The sequence below is a fragment of the Calidris pugnax genome, unplaced genomic scaffold (genome assembly GCF_001431845.1).
Source record: "Calidris pugnax isolate Ruff unplaced genomic scaffold, ASM143184v1 scaffold39, whole genome shotgun sequence".
NCBI classification, from domain to species: Eukaryota; Metazoa; Chordata; class Aves; order Charadriiformes; family Scolopacidae; genus Calidris; species Calidris pugnax.
The window spans coordinates 10,448,624-10,470,856 of record NW_015090828.1 but is presented as its reverse complement, the minus strand read 5'-3'; the positions used below and the strand labels follow the sequence as shown (position 1 = coordinate 10,470,856).

The window sequence follows — 22,233 nt, the reverse complement described above, 5'->3', positions numbered from 1 at the left end:
ATAGGTCCTTACACAAATAAGTTACAGAAGGGAATTATTTGGAAAGTAATTCAGTGAAAAGGCAGAAAAATCATCTCCTAAATAAAAGATATGACGACATCGCAGTTCAACGCTGAACCATTTTAAAAAATAGCTAAATAAATACACGATTTTGGACTCCCAGAACTTCCACAGAACACCTCGTTAGAACAGATTTCTTTTATGTAATTGGTGGGGGGGTAGGGAAGAACCACCTCTCATCTCATCTCATCCACCATCAGCTTTTTCCTAACATACAGGAAATCTTACTAGCCGTAAGGACACAAGCGGACCAGCTGCCATGCACATGGTGGGTCTTTTGTGTAAGGAAAAAACTGCTGGGAATAAAAACCTGCCAGGAGAACCCTCTACAAACAAAGTACTTCTGAAAGACACCCTTGGATCTGCTGGTAGGCCCTGGATTCTGAGGGATCACTGCATTCAGTTCGGCAGCACGGAGCCTGCACCGTCAGAGTGAGGAACAGACAAGCCCAACAGGATGGCAGGAACCCAACCAGGGAGCCCAAGGGGCAGAGAGGAAAGCAGAGGAGGTGGAGATGCAGAGAGGTAACAAAAGCCAACACAGAGAAACCAACCAGCACCTTGGTTTATTGCTCGTTTCAACCACTGCAGACATCCATTTCCAGTCTTTTTTGGGGGGCCTTCCTTGTTTGGAGGTGGGTTGGTTTTTTTTCAGGGCTTTTGGTTGGTTTCTTTGGTTTGCTGCAGGTGCAGAGAGGTAACAAAAGCCAACACAGAGAAACCAACCAGCACCTTTGTTTATTGCTCGTTTCAACCACTGCAGACATCCATTTCCAGGCTTTTTTGGGGGGCCTTCCTTCTTTGGAGGCGAGTTGGGTTTTTTTCAGGGTTTTTGGTTGGTTTCTTTGGTTTGCTGTAAGTTGTTTTGTTGGTTTCGTTTTTTTTTTTTTTAAGTTTCATGGGGATTTTCTTTTAGGTTTTGGGTTGCTTTGTCTTTTCTGTTTTCTTCAACATCAAAGCTTGAATTAGATTTAAAAACATGAAAAAACCCCAAACAGTTCTGGACATTTGTTCACACGTGTGTGTTTACATGTGGAAGTGCTGGAGCGTGTCCAGAGGAGAGTCACGAAGCTGGGGAGGGGTCTGGAGAACAAGTCCTACGAGGAGAGGCTGAGGGAACTGGGCATTTTTAGTTTGGAGAAGAGGAGGCTGAGGGGACACCTCATTGCCCTCTACAACTCCCTGAAAGGAGGGTGTAGAAAGGTGGGGGTTGGCCTCTTCTCCCAAGGGAATAATGACAGGAGCAGAGGAAATGGTCTGAAGTTGGGGCAGGGGTGGTTTAGATGAGATATTGGGAAGAATTACTTTATTGAGAGGGTGGTCAGGCACTGGAACAGCCTGCCCAGGGAGGTGGTGGAGTCACCATCCCTGGAGGTGCAGACGTAGCACTTCAGGGTATGCTCTAGTGCCTGAGATTGTTGGGTTGTGTCTGTGTTTTTTTTGTTGTTGGACTCACTGATCTCAAAGGTCCCTTCCAACCATGAAGATTCGGTGATTCTGTGATTTTTTTACCATGGAAGTATATGAACACTAGATGCAGGATTTAATTGCTTGGATATTCCTCCTCTCCTAAATCTTATTAAGACATCAGAGCTTATCAGAATTACCACAATACTCGAAAGCGTTCATAAAGAACCTATAAATGGACTCGGCTATACTCAGTTTTAAAATATCTTGCAGGAACACGTGCTGTAGGTTCAGAAATTGGCAGCTTTGATAAGGTGCCTGCATTACTGCATGCAATAGTTCAGAGGCACAAACAATGGAAGTGAATGATGGATTATACTGGTAAAGTTACATAACCACCAATTTGGGCTTTAAAACCACGTTTCGGAAATATTAGGGACTATGTGATTTTGCAGTCGAGATGTTCCGGAAGAAAGAAAAAAAAAAACCACCTGCAGATATCAGGAATTGTGGATTCTGAGCAGATTGCAAATCCGAAATGAGATCCCAACCCACACGTTCTGCGTGTAGTCAACAGCAGGCAAAATACTCTATTTTTAACACTGCATGCACTGTGAAGACATTTCTTATATATTTATACGTCTACTACTGCAAACATATTGCAACTTGTATTTTTGCTACTGGAACCATACCTTAGTTTTCCAGCTTACATTGGAGCTCTCGCTGCTTTCATACCAAATCTGTCTCCTCATCTGTTAAAGAAAGGAACTTCTCCACTAAATACAAAATTGGGGTTTTAACCAATGTTCTTGGAGTGACTGTATTTGCTAAATGTATTTCCATGCCCTTTTTCTGTCTATTCAGTGCATTAAAATGAATATAGTTTAGCACATGCCAAATGCTAGAACTACGTACATCAATCAAAGCTCTGCCAGAGAGGAGACTTGCTTCTTTTAAGGACAAATCATACATATTTTATTTATAAATAGATGACTGCTTATTTACAGCTTTTTTTATGCACTGGTATCGATGGCTTTTGAGGTAAGAACCCACTATAAATACATTTTGGGTTAAAAAAAACCCCACCTATAACATTTTTGCTTGTATCTCTTCATGACAGCTTATGCGATGTGTGCTTTAAAAAAAATAACATAGATAACTACGTTTTCTATTTTTCCTGGCCCTCCCTTGCTCTTCTAAAATAGAAACTTAATAAGCAAGCCCACCTCTGTATTAAAAATAACATTGAATGGGAAGATTAAAACCCAAATCCTCTACTTTCAGAATTGTGTCATCCCGTGTTTTGTTCTCCAAACACCAGCAAGCTTTATCCAGCACATTAACTGTAAGAGGGAGTTTAATACCCAGCCAGGAGAGTGTTTTTCATTACGACCAGAACCTTGCAATAAATAAAGCAAGCAGACAGGCAGAGAGCACCCCATTATCAAGAGGCAGCAAGCTGAGCAGAGAAAATGCCTGGTGAATTTAGGCTTTTCTAAGTATTGCACGAGGGGAGGAGGAACAACCCTTGGAATTCTTTTTGGAAAATAACTTCAACATGCAATTTGGTACCAAAGGCACAAAACAAATCTCATCTAGTTTTAAACGCCGGCTGGGAAACGGCAATGCTGGGGCGAACCAGCATCATACATAGAGTTGGAATTAAGGAATTGAAAGAATTTCTGCAACAGGATAAAGATACCATTAAATGACAATGCCAGGAACAAGAGTCAATTGAAAGAATTTCTGCAACAGGATAAAGACACCATTAAATGACAATGCCAGGAACAAGCAAAAATACGGTGGAAGCAAAAATTCAGTCCTTTTGCACTGTCATGAAACAAAGGAGATGAAGTACATTGTTTTAGAGGAGATAAGAAAGGTTACGTGACGGCGTAAGCCAAATCCAGAGCTACAATCTCCAGTCTTCCTTCTCCATCTGAACTCTTTGACTCCCACGTTCCTTCTCATAGGCTTACATAATTACTGCTCATGACCACTATAATTTATAGCTGTAAAAGCTTATCTCAAGACAGAGTTAAGGCTGAGAGCCCAGACAATTAAGTACAAAACATTACAGAGATATTAGAGTTATTTCAAACAATGGGGCGATCCATGTGCCGTCGCTATCTAACGGCAGAGGGGAAGCTTATCAACGTCTTCAGCCATTTGTGTTTGTTGATGCAGAGCTGAAGCAGCCCTGGCTTTGTGTGTGCAAGAAGGAAAACAAAAACCTATCAAAAAGAAAATTATTCCTGCGCAGAGCTGAAGCAGCCCTGGCTTTGTGTGTACCAGAAGGAAAACAAAAACCTCCTATCAAAAAGAAAATTATTCCTGTGCCAATCATAGCAGGAAAAAGTCCTTTAAATGCGTTGCATCAGGAATTCATCACTGACATCAACAAGTTTGTGTTGCTGATTCACAAACATTCCGTACAGCTTTTCTTTACATTGAAGTTTTTAAGGAGCCAATAAACAAACATTGAATCTTCACCTAAGACAAGGAAATGCAACAGAGATGGTAGGGATGTCTGCAGGACCTTGCCCACCTCCAATTAACCTTCCAATGGCAGCTGTTCCTCCAGCATGGAAGCATCAAAGATGTTTTCTTCTGGTGGGAAGCTTTTTTACATGCAGAACGTAAGCATTTATAACTACACGCATCACCTCTAAGAGCTAACTTACTCTTCCCTAAATAGAAAAATTACATAAAAGTTATTTAAAAAAAAAAAAATCAAGATGAAAAGTTTGGAGAGGATCCAGCTCATTATTAAATCCTTGCAAAGCCTGGTTCAGTAAGGAAGTCCCTGATTCAAGCCTAAAGGTCAAAAAAACACTTTGATAATTTGAAACATCTGCCATGTGAGAAGAATTAATTGCAGCTACATTCAGTTTTAAATAACTATGGTCTGTCCTAACCCCCTTCTTGAACACATAATACAGAACCCAGGTGGCAAATCAGATTCCCAGAAGGGACAGAGAGACAAGCTAAATACTTGTTGTGAAGGAGGGCAGTGTTTTGGAACATATTTCACACAACAGTGGGTACTACCAACATATGCAGGTAATGCTTTATTGACATAAAACTCAAGAGGATTGTCATTTGCTAGAAAAACCAGCCGCTGTATCCGGTGGGGGAGAACAGGCCAGAGCATAAACTGAATTTGAAAACAAAACAAGTCCTTACCCTCATGCCAAGTACCAAAAAGCCAATCTCTTCCATCAGCGGGTACTTGCTGACCTGCTGCTGTATCTTCTCAGCTGAAGCATACGGATCGTAACTTTTCTGACCTATTTTTACATCCATTATGCAAGGCTTATTAAACTTACGGGTCACATCTTCCAGTTTTAGATAGGTATCTGTTAAAAAGACAAAACTTTCATAAACAGTGGATCAAAGCAAAACAATCACAGGGTTTCTGCTGAGCTTCTGGGGACAAAGGAGAATAGTTTAAGGCTTAACATCACATGAGCTCCTTAAGGGTCAAATTTGTCTCTGAACACAGACTAAATCACGGTCATTGACACCCACAAATTCTGCTGGCATTAAATTCTAAATGCTTTATTGTTTAGAAAATTGTACACAATTAAAGTGTGTTAACGTTGCACACGAATTCAAATTATTGCCCAGATGAAACTAATGAGGAGCGTTTATTAAGCCATTAGCATATTTCAAATAACATTAATAAGCACATAGAAATGCAGGTTACTACGTGGCTGCTTTTGCAATGGAGATGGTGTTTTCTTTCGCTGTGTGAAAGAGCTAGAATTAAAGTGGCAATTTTTCTTCGTGTCATTTTAAAAATGAAATTAACATTTCAGAGTCCTACCCTACAGGGGCCAAAATGCATCTCATTTTTCTTCTTTTTATCCCACTCCCCTCTGCACTCATTTCTCATGGCACACCTCTCGGTGAGAACACTCCTCAAATCCTAGGCTGCTTTTCATCTGTTTCCAAAAGTACCTTTGGGAGGGTGGGTGGACAGAAAAAAACAACCCCAAGCTCTTGGAGTGCCTGAAGATTTAAAGCAATATCTAAAACCTGGTCAAACTGGTTTATGCTTTTCTCCAGTGCAGGCAGGAGACTATTACCAACATGATCTACAGCACCGATTGTCAGAATGCAACAAAAAGCCCCAAAAACTTCAGTAACTGCTTGACTTGCAGACAACTCTGCTTGGAGGAAGCTCACAGAGATCTCCAGCCCTTACCAGAGCACAGTACACACCAAGACAACACCCAACATCAACACACGTCTCCTTCCTCACACCCGCTTCTGCAAATCCACCTTACAGTCACAGACTTTAATGTAAAGTCTTTACATTAAAACTTTAAAAACTTTATATTAAAGTTTGTGACTTTACATTAAAGTTTGGGTTTTTTTTTTTCTTTCAAGTACAGCCTATTCCGTGAGTGTGTTTCTTTGGCTTTAATGCAATCTGAATACACAAAAACATTGTGTTATTCCTGCTACTGCAGCAGCATCTAGAAGAGGATTGCCAAAGAAAGCAAAACCAGTTCAAGTTTAAAGAGAGAAGAGGGACAAAGCGCCTTGTTTTGATAGCTGTAGACAGGTAACAAAACCAGTTAGAGCCAAGAGAAAGGGAACAAGCAACATCCCTTTTCTACTTAACAAGTAGAAACACTGTCTTACGGATAAGAATGGATAAGGATATGAAATGAACTGGATTTTATTACTTTTTTAAGTCCTACTTAGAGCTTCAATTTTTACACCATGATGATTGAATGACCCAATTCCCCAAAGTACGTATGTATCGATCTGAAATAGGTTTGGTTTCATCCTTAGATGCCTGCTTGATGTATAAATGGGACTAAACATGTTGTTGAGAGCATGTCAAGCCAATATACTATTGAAAAAATACCCAGTCTTCCTTTAACTCACTGTATGAGCTTGCATTACTTTTCAGTGTCCTTTGTGCTACAGAGTCAATCCGGCCACAACAATATAGACTCGCTCACCCATAGAACAGGTTTGTTGATTAAAACTGCAGAAATACCCAAGCTAAAATAACTCATGCTTAATTTTGAGAAGCACAGAAAATGGCTGCAGTCCTTTCACTACCAACTCCAAAATGCTTTGGATTATGTTACAAGCACCTCTGGACTCAAACTGTTACAAATACAAAATTATACAAACTGCAAGTTACCACAAATTATACAAATCATTTAGATGCAATGTTTCTATCAACTGGAAAATGTAACTTTATATAACATCTATTTCCATAATACAAGAAAGAGCTAACTCATAAAACCAACCAGCTTAAAAAGCAGAACTTAACCTCCCCAAACCCAGCATATTTCCCTTCAGACAACATGCAAGCAGGATAGTCATGCTCTTCCCATCTGAAGCATTTGTAGAGCACCCATGGTTATCCCCTGCCCTCTGCTCCACTGGTCCAAATCTCTCTTTTTAAGCACACAGCACCAACATTCAGCACCTCCAAAATATTTAATGGTTCTAAATATCTGTCACTTTTTAGTTCACCATCTGTTTCAGACCGATTAAGCTAGAATCTCTCTCTTACTGACCTCCTAAAAATGTAACAATTGCTATTTTTAAAAAATTAAGCATTAAAATAACTCAGGAGCTAATGCTAACCCTAGGAAATACTAATTACTTGGCAAAGCCCGAGAATTATCCAGAAATTACTCATCTGGTACTTTTTGGAATTATAATTTAAGCCTTCATCATTAGCTACTACTAGATCAGAATTAAGACTATGTTACATCTGTTCAATGCCCACCCCCACTCCCTGAAAGCTTTTTGTCCTTGCAGGGAGAGCAATGCCACCACAAATAAAGCCTTACACCAAGTTATTTTTTCTCATTACAGCTTCAGAAAAAACGCATCGAGCGTTTACACTTCGTTTTTCCTGGCACTGTTTGGTTCTTATTTGCATTGGGCTCAACATCTACGGTCTACTGAAACAGATCCCAAACCCCCAGTACCAGAAGCTATCACAACTTTCAACACTTAACCCCTACAATATCTCAAAGCATAAGGCAAACAAAGCAAGTTTCAGATTCAGGTGCTCTCAGTGTCTTTGAGGATCTGAACCCCGAGGTCATCAACAAGTCTGCAGCTGAGCCTAGAGAACCAGAGAGTTCTCCTTCCTCATTTTGTTAAACACACACACAAAAAAAAAGCAAGCAGATTTTTCAAGCAGTTCAGATTTTCTAAATTATGATGGAGTACACTGCTAACCCAGTGTGCTTCTGAAAATCATGCATTAAAATCCCCTGCAGAGAAAAGAATTCATAAGGATTTTCCAATCTTAGCTTTGGGAGATAATCCTGATTGTGTATTTCAAGGATTTAAACAAATCATTCCTCAGAGGCTTGCCCTCCCCTTTTTTATTTTTCAGTAGGAGGGAAGGAGGCTGAAGATGTGGCTTGACGTGTTATTTACATATTTTACACAGTCCTGAAGAAGACAAACCAAAAAGACCACCAAAGTTCAGCAAGTATGCATGGCATGAACCACTTCAGACTCGGGCACGTACAGGCTGATGCTTTCAGTCCTCACTGGAATAAGAAGTAACTTGAGGCATCTGGTTGCTTCTCACAACATACAAGACATCCCTCAAAACATATGAATAAGCAGGGAAAAGCCTCAGTTGCTGACCTAAGCCTACGATGCTCTTCATGTCTACATGAACCTACTCAAACTCTCAACCCTCTACCCAAGGTGATACCTATGATGCTGTACATACAAGACACCACTCACCAAAGAGCTGCTCTTCTTCCTTATCTCATAAATAAAAGAACTTTATATGAAACAAGGACACCAATGGCCATCTTCTCTCTGTCCTGGCAAATCAGACAAGCCTTGTTCCTCCATACAAATGCTTATATATATATATATATATTTTTCAGAACATGCAGCAAGCACAATTTGGTAACTGATAGATTCTTTAATTTACTTTTTGGTTTTTTAGAAGTCACCTACGTCCAATTTAGCAACAATAAAGAATTACTGGGTTCACCACTCAGAGGCTGCCTGAAGCTGTGTCCCTAGACTCTGAAGAGCAGTGACTGCCAAAGGAAAGATTGGGCTTCCCATGTCAAGACTGCAAAAACCCACAAATACATCCTCAATCATAAACTTAATAACTAGACACCCTTCTAGCAGCCAGATTCCTTCCTCTAATGTCACAGACACACCATGGAAGCTAATCATGTTGTTCCATCTTTTGACCTAGAGCTTAGTCCACAGCTAATCTGGGGACCCATCCCTGATTTCCCCAAAACAGCCTCCCCTTGACCTCCCTCCTCTGTGTGGTTACTTCCCCCCTTCCTGTTTTTCAAAACTTGATTTCCTACTTTTTTACACAGTCTGAATGCAGCACTGGTGATTCTTTTCACCTCCGACGTCTTCTGGAGCCAAGTACGGACACACAAACACAGAGTTTCTCCCTCACACCTGGCATTAGCAAAACTGCATCTGCAAAAATACCCAGTAAACAACAGGTGACTTCCAAGGTGACCAGATGCCTCCTTAGCTTTGGATGGACCCAGTGTGCACGCGTTCTGCTGAGCTCCGTTATCTCCAATGCACTTCGCTTCTATCAAGACTGCACAAAACTCATTAAACTGCAGATAACGGAGTTGTTGGCAATGGAGTGTTTTGTTTGAACCCCTGCCACAGCTCTCCGTGAAGAGGGCTCCCAATAGCACGTAGTCATGTCAAAAAGCTAAACAAAACCAAAAGTTACTCTTCCTTTAAACAGTTATTCCTCCTGGCTACGCCTGGGCTACGGGTGGAGACCAGCTAAAATTCAGCCCCGTGATGCACAGTCCTAGCTAGTGAATTCCCAAGGTAAAGGAGGGGGTGTGTTGAATTACTGTATCTTGGGTTGACCAGGCATTTTCACATCTTAAGATCCTACTGTGAATAAAAAAAAAACAATAGACTTGCAGTTTGGAGGGGACATTTAAGTGAGCTCCATGACACATAAAATTATGAGGGAAGGAAAAAGACAGCTCCAAAAGAGCTATTTGAGTTAGTGCCAAGTACGAAAGTGTGAAGGCAGATGTGAGCCAAGAAAGCACTGGGTACTACCCCAATCCTCCCTGCATTCCTTTTCACAGAGTGTAGACAGTGTCTTTGGACACCATCTTACTCCTCTCTTTGGAAAACAAGTCTATCAAGTGGCAGCATAAGCAAAAGACAGCAGAGGTGTATTAAAGGAGCACAGCATCTAGTTTTGGTGCATTTAAATAGACTCAACAACATCCTTTTGTTTCTGGATGTTCCCAAAGCTCCATTTCCCCAACATGAATAAGAAAGAGCAGAAGAAAAACTAGTTTCTGTTTAAAATACATCACGGAATCATGAAATTGTTGGAGTTGGAAGGGACCTTCTAGAGATCATCTAGTCCAACTCCCCTGCCAAAGCAGGGTTGCCCAGAGCACATCACTCAGGAGCATCCAGGTGGGGCTTGAAGATCTCCAGAGAAGGGGACTCCACACCCTCCCTGGGCAGCCTCTGCCAGGGCTCTGCCCCCCTCACCCCAAAGAAGTTCTTCCTCAGATTTGAGTGGAACTTCCCATGGTCCAGCTTGTGCCCGTTGCCCCTCGTCCTGTCACTGGGAACCACTGGAAAGAGTCTGGCTCCCTCCTCCTTCAACCCACCCTTTAGATCCTTGTCAGCATTAATAAGGTCTCCCCTCAGCCTTCTCTTCTCCAGGCTAAAAAGTCCCAGCTCTCTCAGCCTTTCCTCATCAGGGAGATGCTCCAATCCCTCCATCATCATGACCTGTACAAACGACTATGCTCCATCTGCCCTGGGAGGAGGAACCCAACGACCTAATCCAGCCAGAGGACTCCAAACTGGTCGTCACAGGAAACATTAGTGGGTTACAAAACAAAATCAAAAAAACCCACCCCTATGGAGCTCACAACTGCCAAAAACCAGTCTCCAGAAGATTTTTCCAGGAGGTTTGGATTAACAGATAAAATTAGAACAGTACCATTTGGTGCAGTAGGTGGTGACCAGACACCGAAGTATTTTGGCAGATACTCCCGCAGCTCCAGAAGAACGCTGTCGCAACAGTCGGAGTCATAAACCTGAAATAAATTAGGGAGGGGTGGAGAGATCATCAGTTTAAAACATTCATTTTATACTTCCGATTGTCCCATAACTGTCATTTCTTACAGTCTTTGTTTTCATGCGTTTAAGATTTCTACTTCACATTTGAGAAACAGAGAAGATGAAGACGATAATTATCACAGTCCAACAGAAGTGAATGGTATCCTTCCTTTCAAATTTTAAAGTGGAGAAGATGAATCAACTCTAACTAAGAATAATGTATGGCTTAACTTGCATAAAAATCTAAGCTCTAACTGTTAGCATCGAAACCTATTTAGCAGAACGGGTGTCCTCCCAGCCTGGATCCAAGATGGTATAGAATTACTACACTTCAAAAGTGAATGGTATCCTTCCTTTCAAATTTTAGAGTTGATTCATCTTCTCCACTTTAATGTATGGCTTAACTTGAATAAAAATCTAAACTCTAACCCTTAGCATCGAAGCTTATTTAGCAGAATGGGTGTTCTCCCAGCCTGGATCCAAGATGGTATGGAATTATTACACTTTAGCGTATAGCTTTTAAGTTATATCAGGTAAAGTATACAAGCTCAGACTGGCTGGTATTTCCTCATTTCCTGCAAAGCTACTCATCCTGTAACTACACCACACAGCCAACATACAAGTCAAATATATTTCTTTTCATTCTCTTTAACGCTTTGAATGTTTTTTTCAACCCCTGTAAGAAAACCAAGAACAGTTTGGGAACAGCAGCCGGCTTGTCTTCCTGAAGGAGTAATTCTTCGCAGAGTTAAATCCCAGCCTTGGATACTATCTGCTACGGAATCGCATGACTGTCACCAGTTTGCTGTGATGTTGTTAAAAAGGGTTTCAAAACCATTCTCTCAACTGAATTCCCCCCAAGCGTATAGCTTTTAAGTTATATCAGGTAAAGTATACAAGCTCAGACTGGCTGGTATTTCCTCATTTCCTGCAAAGCTACTCATCCTGTAACTACACCACACAGCCAACATACAAGTCAAATATATTTCTTTTCATTCTCTTTAACGCTTTGAATGTTTTTTTCAACCCCTGTAAGAAAACCAAGAACAGTTTGGGAACAGCAGCCGGCTTGTCTTCCTGAAGGAGTAATTCTTCGCAGAGTTAAATCCCAGCCTTGGATACTATCTGCTACGGAATCGCATGACTGTCACCAGTTTGCTGTGATGTTGTTAAAAAGGGTTTCAAAACCATTCTCTCAACTGAATTCCCCCCATCCTGCCCCAAGATCTAGCTACAAACATCGGGGATCCAGCGTGGGCTCAGTGTGCTCTGCAGACTAAAAGATCTACGTCCACACAAGCAGAGGTCACGACGATTATTATTGCCTTTAGGAACCATCTCATCCCAATCCCCTTGCATCCTCTGCTTCTGATGTTCTCAGACCCATGTCCTGTCCCACAGCAACACCCATGCAGGCTGTGAAGGAGTGACCAGGACAAGCAGACAGAGCACAGGGACCACTCTCAGAACCTGCTGCAAAGTCAAAAGAGACGCAAAAAAAAATTACTGAAGGTGTTAAGAGAGCTCTGCAGGGTTGGCTCAGCCCATTGCTTCCAGATCCACATTTAACCACGGTAGGGTCATGTCTTGCAACAGAAACTACAAATACACGCCTTTAGCATTGTAATATTAACACATTTAGGGAGGAAAAAAACCCCGGACCTGAAGGCCAGCTGCTATTCTAGAGCATGAAGGCGAGCCTCAGCTACAATCCCCGATGCTGTGTAACTCTAGACAGAGCCTCGTGCAGCAGCAGCACAACGTTAAAATTAGTCAGTGTGGGTTTGTGCTAAATTTAGGTTTATCGTCGCAGAAACCTCAAACCGGGCAAACTCAAAATCACCACAGTGAGCTTCAAACACACAGAGCTGCTCCACAGCCCTTCAGGCACATCCCTGCTGGGGCTTTCCCGGGCTCCTACCGGCCACACTTCTCTCCCTGTCACTGGGCAGCGACCCAAGAGGTGATACAACCAAATCCACGCTGACTTTATGCTCAAGCATTTAATTTGGCCCATTTCTTTAACCAGCTCATAGCACAAACCCCATTTTTAAGATGCTAAGGAGGGGGTTAAATCCCCTCTGAGGGCTACAGGTAACCATACGGCTCAGCACATTTTCCCTCCAGCTGGCACACCAAAATCCTCCTCCTCTAAGACACAAAACCTTGCTTGTCCCTGGAATCAGTGGCCATTGTGTTTTTTTACCCACGCAACGCTTCTTTGCTGAGCCTCAGATGTTGCCAGACAGCAGAAGAAACTGTTTTCCTTAGAAGCCTGCAATGCAGTTTGATCTCACTAGCTTAAGGAAGAAAAAAAAAAAAAAAAAAAATTACAGGTGGGAGAGAAGAGAGTGTCAAAAATTAGCACCATGCAGGTGCTGAGGCACAGATCCAGCCACTGCTGCCTTTTTCATAAGAGTTCACCATTCCCCACCTGCTTCTGGGCCAGGACTCCAGTCATGGACTGGTGGAATCACATCACACTGTGGGTACTTTCAGACAGGCAGTACAAAAGCCAATTTTTGTTTGCTGTGGTAGTTTTTATTATCACAGCACCCCACAGCCAAGGCAGGGAATGGCATAGCACCCAGCACAAATTCTTAACCAGCACAAATTCTCTTTTCCAAGGTGAATTTCAGCAGATGTGAGAGGTAGAGATCATCAGATGCAGCATCACAGGCTTTCCGTGGCAGGGAGTGTACGTATTTACGGCAGGGCAAAAAGGAAAGAGATGGAAACAAAAAGCACAGCAAACAAGGAAAATAAACACTGAATGCAACTGAAAAGACAGGCAAACGTAATAAGAACTTGCATGCTTAATTTATTGGCAAAAAAAAAGTACTCTGAGGAAGTGACATGTCAGGAGCCCACTTCCATTTTTAAAAACAAGACAGTATTCTTGCTTTAACTTGCTTTTTAATTATCAACATTAGGGTCCAGTGTTAAACACTTAACAAGTAACTTTGAGTATGCTCCTGTGTATTTCAAATGGTAGGATACAATAAAGATATTCAGATAATTTATAATGGGGTGTAATAGCCCAAAGTCCAGGGCAAATGGGTAAAAGAGCTCCAGGAGTCTTATCTTCCAAATAGTTTATCCTTTAATACAGTGATATGAGACATTTTAAATGGAGACAAAACTCACAGTAATGCATTGTTCAGTATCATTACTTCAACCTAACAGAACTAAGTGCATTATTTCTGTCCCTCAAGAGTTATCTTGCTCCCAGGAACAGTAATAAACTCCCCTCATAAGTTCGAGGTAACATATACAAAGCACTTTATTTGACCTTAATATAGACCTCAAGTCTCAGCCTGTGATGTATTTGCACGTCAAACAAGAATAAGCACTCAGTTAATAAAGATCAGAGGAAGTCGTCTGTTGTGGGCTGAGCAACAGAACCAGACATTTCGGGACATGGACACTTCTTCTCCCTTCATACAACCTGGTAGCCAGCTACACGTTTAAATGTCATTCAGAATGCCAAATATAAATGTATATATGACAAGACCATCCCTAAAATTACACAGGAAATAAACCGTGCACCTCATGCCCCAGGAAGTACTGCTACTGATATTGCAAGGACGAGACAGGTTATCCCTTACCCCAGAGGAACCTTCAGTGCCCCAGGAAGTACTGCTACTGATATTGCAGGGACAAGACAGGTTATCCCTTACCCCAGAGCAACCTTCAGAAAAAAAAACATTATATTTTTACTTGTATCAGCTACTAATATATCTAATATCATACTAATATTCCAATTTCATTTCAAGCAGCTGCGCTTTTTTTTTTTAATGCAAGAACTCTAATATTCCAATTTCATTTCAAGCAGCTGCACTTTTTTTAAATGCAAGAACCGGTCCATTTCTCCAGCATCCACTGACAAACATAAGTTATTTCTGCTTTACTGGTAACTGTCCATAATGTTTTCATCCAACAAATCAAGAACTGCAAAACAATTCAGTGCCAGGAGAGGTATCCATTCTACAATCAAGAACTGCAAAACAATTCAGTGCCAGCTCAGCCAGGAGAGGTATCCATTCTATGTATCGCAGGCTCCATTCTTCCAATAGCACAAACTGGAGACAGAAAATGTAATAACTGTTGGGCTTAAAAGCAAGTAAACAGGATGCTGACATTTGGAGGGCTCACAACAAGACCATTACAAATTACAGCAACTAAGTCATAGGAAGAATATGCCCCAGATACGGCCTGTGGAAGCTCAGATAGTCTAATAGACACCATGAAGTCATAATTTCCAGCTACTCCGGACTTTTTTAATACCGAGGCAAATTTACCATCCCTTAGTTTTTAATCCAAAGTACACTCTGTTTGTTTTGTTAAGTCTGATCCAAACAGATTCATCTGTTTTTTAATGCAAACAGGGGCTGCTTGGGAGAACGGGAAAGTTCTTTTCCTCATTTGAAGCAGTGTGACATTCAGGTTTTGTTTTTTGTTGTGTTTTTTTTTTGTTTTCTTAAGACTAGCTAATCACACAAACGACAGAGGGAGGGCAAAACAAATGTTCACATTTCATCAGGAATCTAGTTCTGGCAGTACAGACTCATCTTCAGTTGTCCTGATGAAAAAATACCACTTGGAAAGAAGTGTGGTCCGAAGAGAACCTTCTAAAGCACACAAAAGTTTGATTTAAAAGAACATATATTTTAAATTTGCATTTAGGAAACTTTAAATGCCAGAGTAGGCACATCAGTCTGAAGCAAGCCTGAAGGGCACAGTGGCACTATGGCTTGCAGAGCCTCAGGATACACAGCCAGCTGCCAGTATCAGGCAGAGAATTTCCAACATGGATTTTGGGGGGTTCTTGAGGGGTATAAAGCAGTTAATAAATCATGCGCTCAAATTAGCAAATGCAAGATTTACAGATGATAGTGCAACCTTAATTCTGGCTGCTAATGTGTGTGCATTATATTACAGACTTTAATTACCCAAGCGCACGCAGCCTTTCCCTCTGGACTCCTACATCACCCAGTTACACCAGGCAATTACAAAGGCCAAAAAAATTGAGGTTGAAACAGCAGCTGTGAATTTACCAATTAAGAACTTACATAGCCCTTACTTCTTTCTCAAAGTAGTACCATCCTGTTTTGACTTTTGAGCGTCTGCAGTATTTGTTTCCACAAGTATGACTGGAATTGAGCCAGCCCTGTTTATATTCCAAATGTCTGCCATGAGAGTAATTCCAGAATTTAAATATTTGTGAATGCTGTTATGCTAAATGCTATTATGCTGCATTGCTTATTTTACTATCCAACACACAGCAGTACTATACAGGAGATTGTCATCATTATTCTCACAGAAGGGACCTACAGAAAGACCCAAAAAAGCTTAAAACAAATCGGGATATACTACCACAACCTGATGGACTTTCAAATAAGAATGGTGCACACTCGTGACAATTGGATCTTTCTTCCAGGAGCCAGGGAGAAAAAAAAAAAAAGAAGAAAAAAAATCACAGCAAGGAGTTAGGCATCTTGCCTTCTAAAAAAAATGAAGGCTGTGGAAATAACCTTCAAAAAAATGTCCCAAAGAGATATTTATTTGATGATGTTTATCCAACCAGTCATTCTCTAACAATGCCAAAAAACAACAGGCCTTATTTTATCCACTTCCACAAGTTTTATATAGTTAAATTTAGGCTCACCCTAGCAAGATTCACAGCCCCAGGCATGGAATCATCTTTACAAGAGGCAAAGTGAACCCTGGGCAACTAAATACTAACAACAAAGTAAGTTTAAATTGTTTACATTACCCACACAGCCCCCACTCCAACTGCTGCAAGCCACCCAGGGCAGTGGGCATCGGGGCCTTCTTGGTCAAAATTGCATCATTAGAGACCATGTTTCATCACAAATCTCTTGCCACAGAGCTGAGCTTCCTCTTGCCCTTCAGCCTCTCCTGGGTTCACAACCTGCTAGCAGCACCATCAGATGTTAACAGCTTTAACTGCTGAAGAGCTAAAGCCTTTGATGAACCTGAGAGCTCTTTGAAGTCAAAGATAATTCTCTTTTCAGGATGTGCAACAAAGCTTGATCCCTCAGGCTCCACAATCCTATTCATCTCTTCTGTTTTTTTTCCTCCAAAAAACCCCAACAAGCTCTTAAAGAAGATCCTCAGGAAAGTGTAGGTGATTATATTTCACTAACAGCTCAGACACCTGTTAAGCAGCCTCCTAAAGTAGGTTATGAGACTCTTTGGTGAATATGATCCAAAAGTACATGGCAAATTGCACATCAAGGTCTCTGCTACAGAACCTACATTCCTTTGGTCCAGTTATATCAATTAGCACGTAGGACAGACTGGAGAGGAGTTCACATTAAGTACTCTCCACTAGAGGCCAAAATAAAGAGAACGTAGCCGAAAAAGAGTGGTTAAGACATATTACCATTGGCCATCTGATAAAGCAGTTTCAGTTTTAACACACTGAATACTTCTTCCCCCATTCTTACTTACTCTTCCTCCTTCGTTTGACACCACTCACCATTCACCCAACAGAGCTGCAGTGACACTGTCCTGACATTACCCACTTGCAAAACGCTCAAGCTACCAGCGGACGGAGAAATCCAGCAAATTTCAAGGCAAAAAGTCAAGTTGCTTTGCCAATTCACACCTCCCTTGAAGAAGGATGGTACAACCAGTTTTCTCATCTGCCTGGACAGCTCTTGTGCCAAAAGCCAGCTCCGTGGTCCTGCAACATGCACACTGCTTAGCATTTTAAGAACTGGTCAGAAACCTGGTCAGAAACCACCACCTTGACACATCCAAACCCTCACGGATGCAAAAGCAGGTTGAACAAAGACAGCAACTAAAGTCTTTTCATATAAATAAATATCTCAGAGCAGAAAGTTTGTATTTTTTTAAGCAACTCCAACTATTTAAGAGTTCAAGCTTAAAGCATCACTGGATTTCCTGGAAGAACAGTAAAATGGTAGGCCAACAGGACAAAAGGGGAAAATAAGCCAGTATCGCTGTCCCGCTTTGGGAGAACTTTAATAAACATTACCCTTTGTTTCTGGAAAGCTATCTGATCACAGCTGAAGATTCAAGGTAGGGAGTGAGAGAGACCAAGGGGTGGGAGGAACCCTGAAGCAGTTATACTCAGATAGGTAACGTTTAATTTTACATTTCAAAGTGGAGGCAAGTCCCGACAAACATAAGGTAGGTTTGGTTTTCTCCCACTACTGCAAGAGACAGCCCTCACGGAGAATTCACTGCAGCCTTACCCTAAAGGTGCAGTTCCATGGTAGTTTAAGTCAATCCAAGGCAGGGCTACCACAGTCCCACACGTTTTCATCCTATCCCCTGCAGCAACGTCAGCATCCAGCTGGTCCTACAGCCTGCTGAGCACCTTCAGCTGGCTCCCCACCCAAGCGACCAGCCAAGGCCTTCTGCTAAAACTGCTCTTTCAGTACATCTACCATCAATACCTCCAAAATGCTTAAAACGAGGTTTTTTACCTTCCTTTAAAAAACCTGCTTGTGTTCCCCTTAATTTTGACAATTTCATTCATCTAAATTATTTGCCTTTTACCAGCAACTATGTATTTTACCATCTCCTAGTATACCTTACCCCTTATTCCACAATACTCAGCCCCCACCTGCAGCCACGTGTCAAAATTGATCATTCCATGGGCTAGCCTGCAAGCATTACATCAGATTTATTGTCTCTGTTTCCACACCAGAAGCTCCTCTGCCAGCAACAGGCTCTACTTTGTGATGAGAACACTCACCAAGTAGAAGGCAGCCAGTAATAATTTTTTATTATTATTATTTTTACTATTTTTTTTGTAATGGATAGAGAAGAATGGCACCTACTAACAGGAATTTTAGTTGATGGCTTACGATTCTGGGAAAGTACACAACAGCTCCTTCCACAAGGACTAAAAATAACAGCCCAAAAGCTGTTCTGATGTTTTCTACGCAAGAGGGGTTATCAGTAGTCAGAGAAGATACACTGATACCAAAACAGTTGTTTTGTGATAACCAGTGATACCAAAACAGTTGTTTTGTGATAACTAGTGATACCAAAACAGTTGTTTTGTGATAACTAGTGATACCAAAACAGTTGTTTTGTGATAACTAGTGATATTTTGTTGTTTGCTTTGAACAGTTAACTCTTTGGAGTCCCACTTACAAATCATCTACCCAAAACCTGCAAGCAGCCCCCCTTGGCTCACCATTGCCAAGAAAGGAGAGAAGTGGTGCTAACTTGTCCTAGAACACAGTCAGGAGGGGAACAAAGAAGAAGAACAGTAAGAACAACACTAAGAACCCTTAGGAAGCTTTCAATCATTGTCCATTCCAGGACATTTCCAGGCAGGAAAAAAAATTACGATCTGGGTAAGTGGATATTGTTACACTCAGGCATGGTGAGCCAAGTCATTTGATCTGCTTTGTCTTTAATAAGATTTATATATGTAATTATATATATATGTGTGTGTGTGTGTATAAAACACACACTTAGAAAAATAAACACTCAAAGACTGAAAAAAATAATTGCTACCAAATTGCTCCCTGAGTATTGGATATTACAGAAATTTTAACAAGGATGTGGTATTTGGGATATTGGGATATTTGGATAGTGGGATATTTGACGTGATACTTTATGGACTTTTTAATTTACTTATGGTTAACCCGGTACCTGCATGACCAAGAACACACCAAAACATTACATTATTTTCCACCGTACGCACTGGTGATTCACATCTCTTTCCACACATACAGAGTCCTGGCTTTATGCAATATTCTCATACTACAAACCTTTTAACCTTTTTTTTTTTTCCTTCTTCCAATCTGGAGCTGGAATTCTTATTGTCAGAGACTGAATTTCCTTTTCCTTTTTTCCTCCTTTTCTTTCAAGGAGGCAAGCTACACGTTCCTCAGCCTCACACTGGCAGCCCCCCAGCCATATCTTATTTTTAAATAAACTTCAAATGCAGAGCGCGGTATCTTCTGCAGAACACCAACGTACCTTTAGTGAGCTTATCCATAGTCTGAAACATCCATAACTAAATTGTCATTGAAACAATATTTGATCTAGTCTGAAAAAGTTAGTGCTTGCATGACCTTCTAGCACAGCAAGAGCACTGTACTGTAACTTAATCCAATTCAACGTACTATGGATAAGAACACTCAACTATGCATTTTTGCTTTACTTGCAGCCATATCTACTCTTGGGAAGGAACTTTCCTCAAAATCAGGTTGAAAAGAGAACTAGATTATTATTTTTTACTGCTTACTTACGTAACATGGACTGTGGACTACTCAGTCTGTTACCAACTCCACCCAGTAGTTTCCCGATAGCATCAAACTGCAATAATGGCCTTTTACTGTCTCCTTTTATGAGGTTTTCTTAGATTTATTAAAGCAGGCTGTAGTTTATTCCGTAGCACACAATATACAAGGAGCAAAGGGAACAGAGTCTCACCAGACCCTTCTAGGTTAACCTTCTGCTGCGCGGTGCGTCCCTTTCAAACTTGTTTTTTGCTGGAGAGTGGAAGCATCACAAAAATCTGCCATACTTTCTCAGTCTCACTGTCCTGGTACAGCAGTCATTCTATAGCCATCTGAAGTACAAAACTCTGAGTGTTTATAGGACAGTAGTAGGAACCCAGCAGATCCTTAGGCCTACACTTCGTCCTTCGTCTGTCTTAGATGACTCTTAATGTGAAAAAGATCACAATCCAAGCTGCCAGTATTTCACAATTTGGTCAAAAAGACCTTTTTTTCTCATTAGCTGAGGAGTACTGCGTGTCCTTCCTTTTATTACAATAATTCTGTCCAGGCTCATGGTTTAAAGCATAGAGCATGAGGCAAGTTCACATGCTGGTTTGGGAACTTAAATTTGCTTATTTCCCCAGGAAAACAGAATCCCTCCTGGAGAGCTGCTCAGCAGGAGGAACAGTCCCAAGGGCAGAAATGGACTGTACCAGAATGTGCTCACTACGTTTACAAACAGGTAATTCATATACTTAAGTACTGTTTCTTCCAGAGACACAGCCGATCCGGACGTAACGGAACGAGACACGGCCAAAGGTAACTTTTCAGGATATTGAGCTACAGCCATGAATGCAGGAATGATGAAAGGTTTGGGTAAGGCATTGCGCCCCCAAAATAAGCGGTTAAGAGAGCCCTACATCCTATTTCTCCAAGCTTTGTCCATACAAGACTGAAAATGAGAGAGTTGATGATGGGATAAGGATATTTTAGTAGACGATAGCAGCACGACGGCCATCATCAACTCGCTTTTTCAGTCAAGGATAACCATCTAAATCAAGCCTATAAAACCAGTTAACTGAGTTTACAGAAGAGGGTAATTCATCCTGAAGCAAGACACGCTTTGCTTCCCCGATTCCCTTCCTTCCCCGTCACCAGCAGAGAACAGTTTACAGAACACGGGCTGCCTTATCGTGATCTGCGCTATATGGGCTGAAAGGGGGCTGAGCCTTATGAGTCACTTCTTGCAACTCTACGCAAAAGCTTCCAGGCCAAAACACATCTTTCAGCCTGCCAGCTTGATTTCATGCCGTGGAGGAGGAGGAGGGAAGTCATCAGAAGTCTTCTGCGCTGCCTGAAGCTGCTTGAATACTAATTAAAATTAGACAATGCAAAAAAAAAAAAGCAGCAATGAAAAGCCACGACACAGAAGTAGCAGCAGGTTATTGAGAATGAAATAAATAAAACAGTAAGGAGAAAATACTTGGGAATGGTCCAAAGGGGCATATTTCCTGCACCATTTTTCTCAGTAACCACAGAAGGACAAGGAACTATGGCTTCAAGAGTATCAGTGTCATTGGGTCTTCACTAACACGTTACCCTCTGGTCACAAACTCAGAGACTGTTACCAGAGAGACGGCAGAAGTTGCACAAACGATATTAATTCTGCCTTACTTCAGGCTGAAAAATGAGTTAGTAAGTTCTTTAGGGGAAACAAAACAGAAAAACAGGTCATTGCCCTATCGAAAGCTGCACTATAATGCATCCAACAAAAGTTCACAACAACAATTGTGCGGGCAACCATGAAACCATGACTTCCTACCTTTCAAGTGCCTGACTCTCACCTAACTAATGTAAATCTCTTTTACATGTTGGAGCTATTTGTGTCTCTGACATCCTGGCTTTGTTTTCAGGACATGTAACAAGAGCGAAAAACAATTTCTATTATCTACAGTGGTAACAGCTTCCTTGCATTCATATTATTATGTCAGCAGGGCTTGAACCCTGAACTTTCAGAGTACTGCTCCAGCAGTTAACGAAGGCGTCGTTAACTGGCGGTGGGTGGGAGATCTGTTATCCACAAAGGCCAGATGATTAGCCCGATTATCTGCTCCCAATGCTACGTGGGGTGAATCAGCTCCCTGGGTTCCCAAGCACTGGGGTAGAGGTAGAAGGTGACCAGAGCTGAGTTGCCAATGGGAGAACCTCGACCGCTTCTTCATTCCAACTCCCCAAACCACCATTGACCTCTGGGACAAGAGTATCTGAGAATTAGGCTACAGCTTGCATTGCAACAGCCTTGGAAACCGTGGAGTATTGCAGGTAAATTATTTGGAGCCATGACTTGGCAACATCATCAGAAGCAGCTATGACAATTCTGACATGCAGCCACTAGCAAACAGAAAAAAAAAACAAA

General features: G+C 41.5%; 1 protein-coding gene across 1 annotated transcript in view; it reads right to left on the bottom strand.

The window, feature by feature from the left end:
* Positions 1 to 22,233, bottom strand: part of IPMK (inositol polyphosphate multikinase) — a 54,224-nt gene that overhangs the window by 11,878 nt on the left and 20,113 nt on the right. Inside the window, exons 5-6 of the mRNA XM_014940361.1 lie at positions 10,460 to 10,556; positions 4,654 to 4,826 (exon numbers count right to left, since the gene is read on the bottom strand). Of these exons, the coding sequence (XP_014795847.1) occupies positions 4,654 to 4,826; positions 10,460 to 10,556 (270 nt within the window). The remainder of the gene's footprint in view (positions 1 to 4,653; positions 4,827 to 10,459; positions 10,557 to 22,233) is intronic.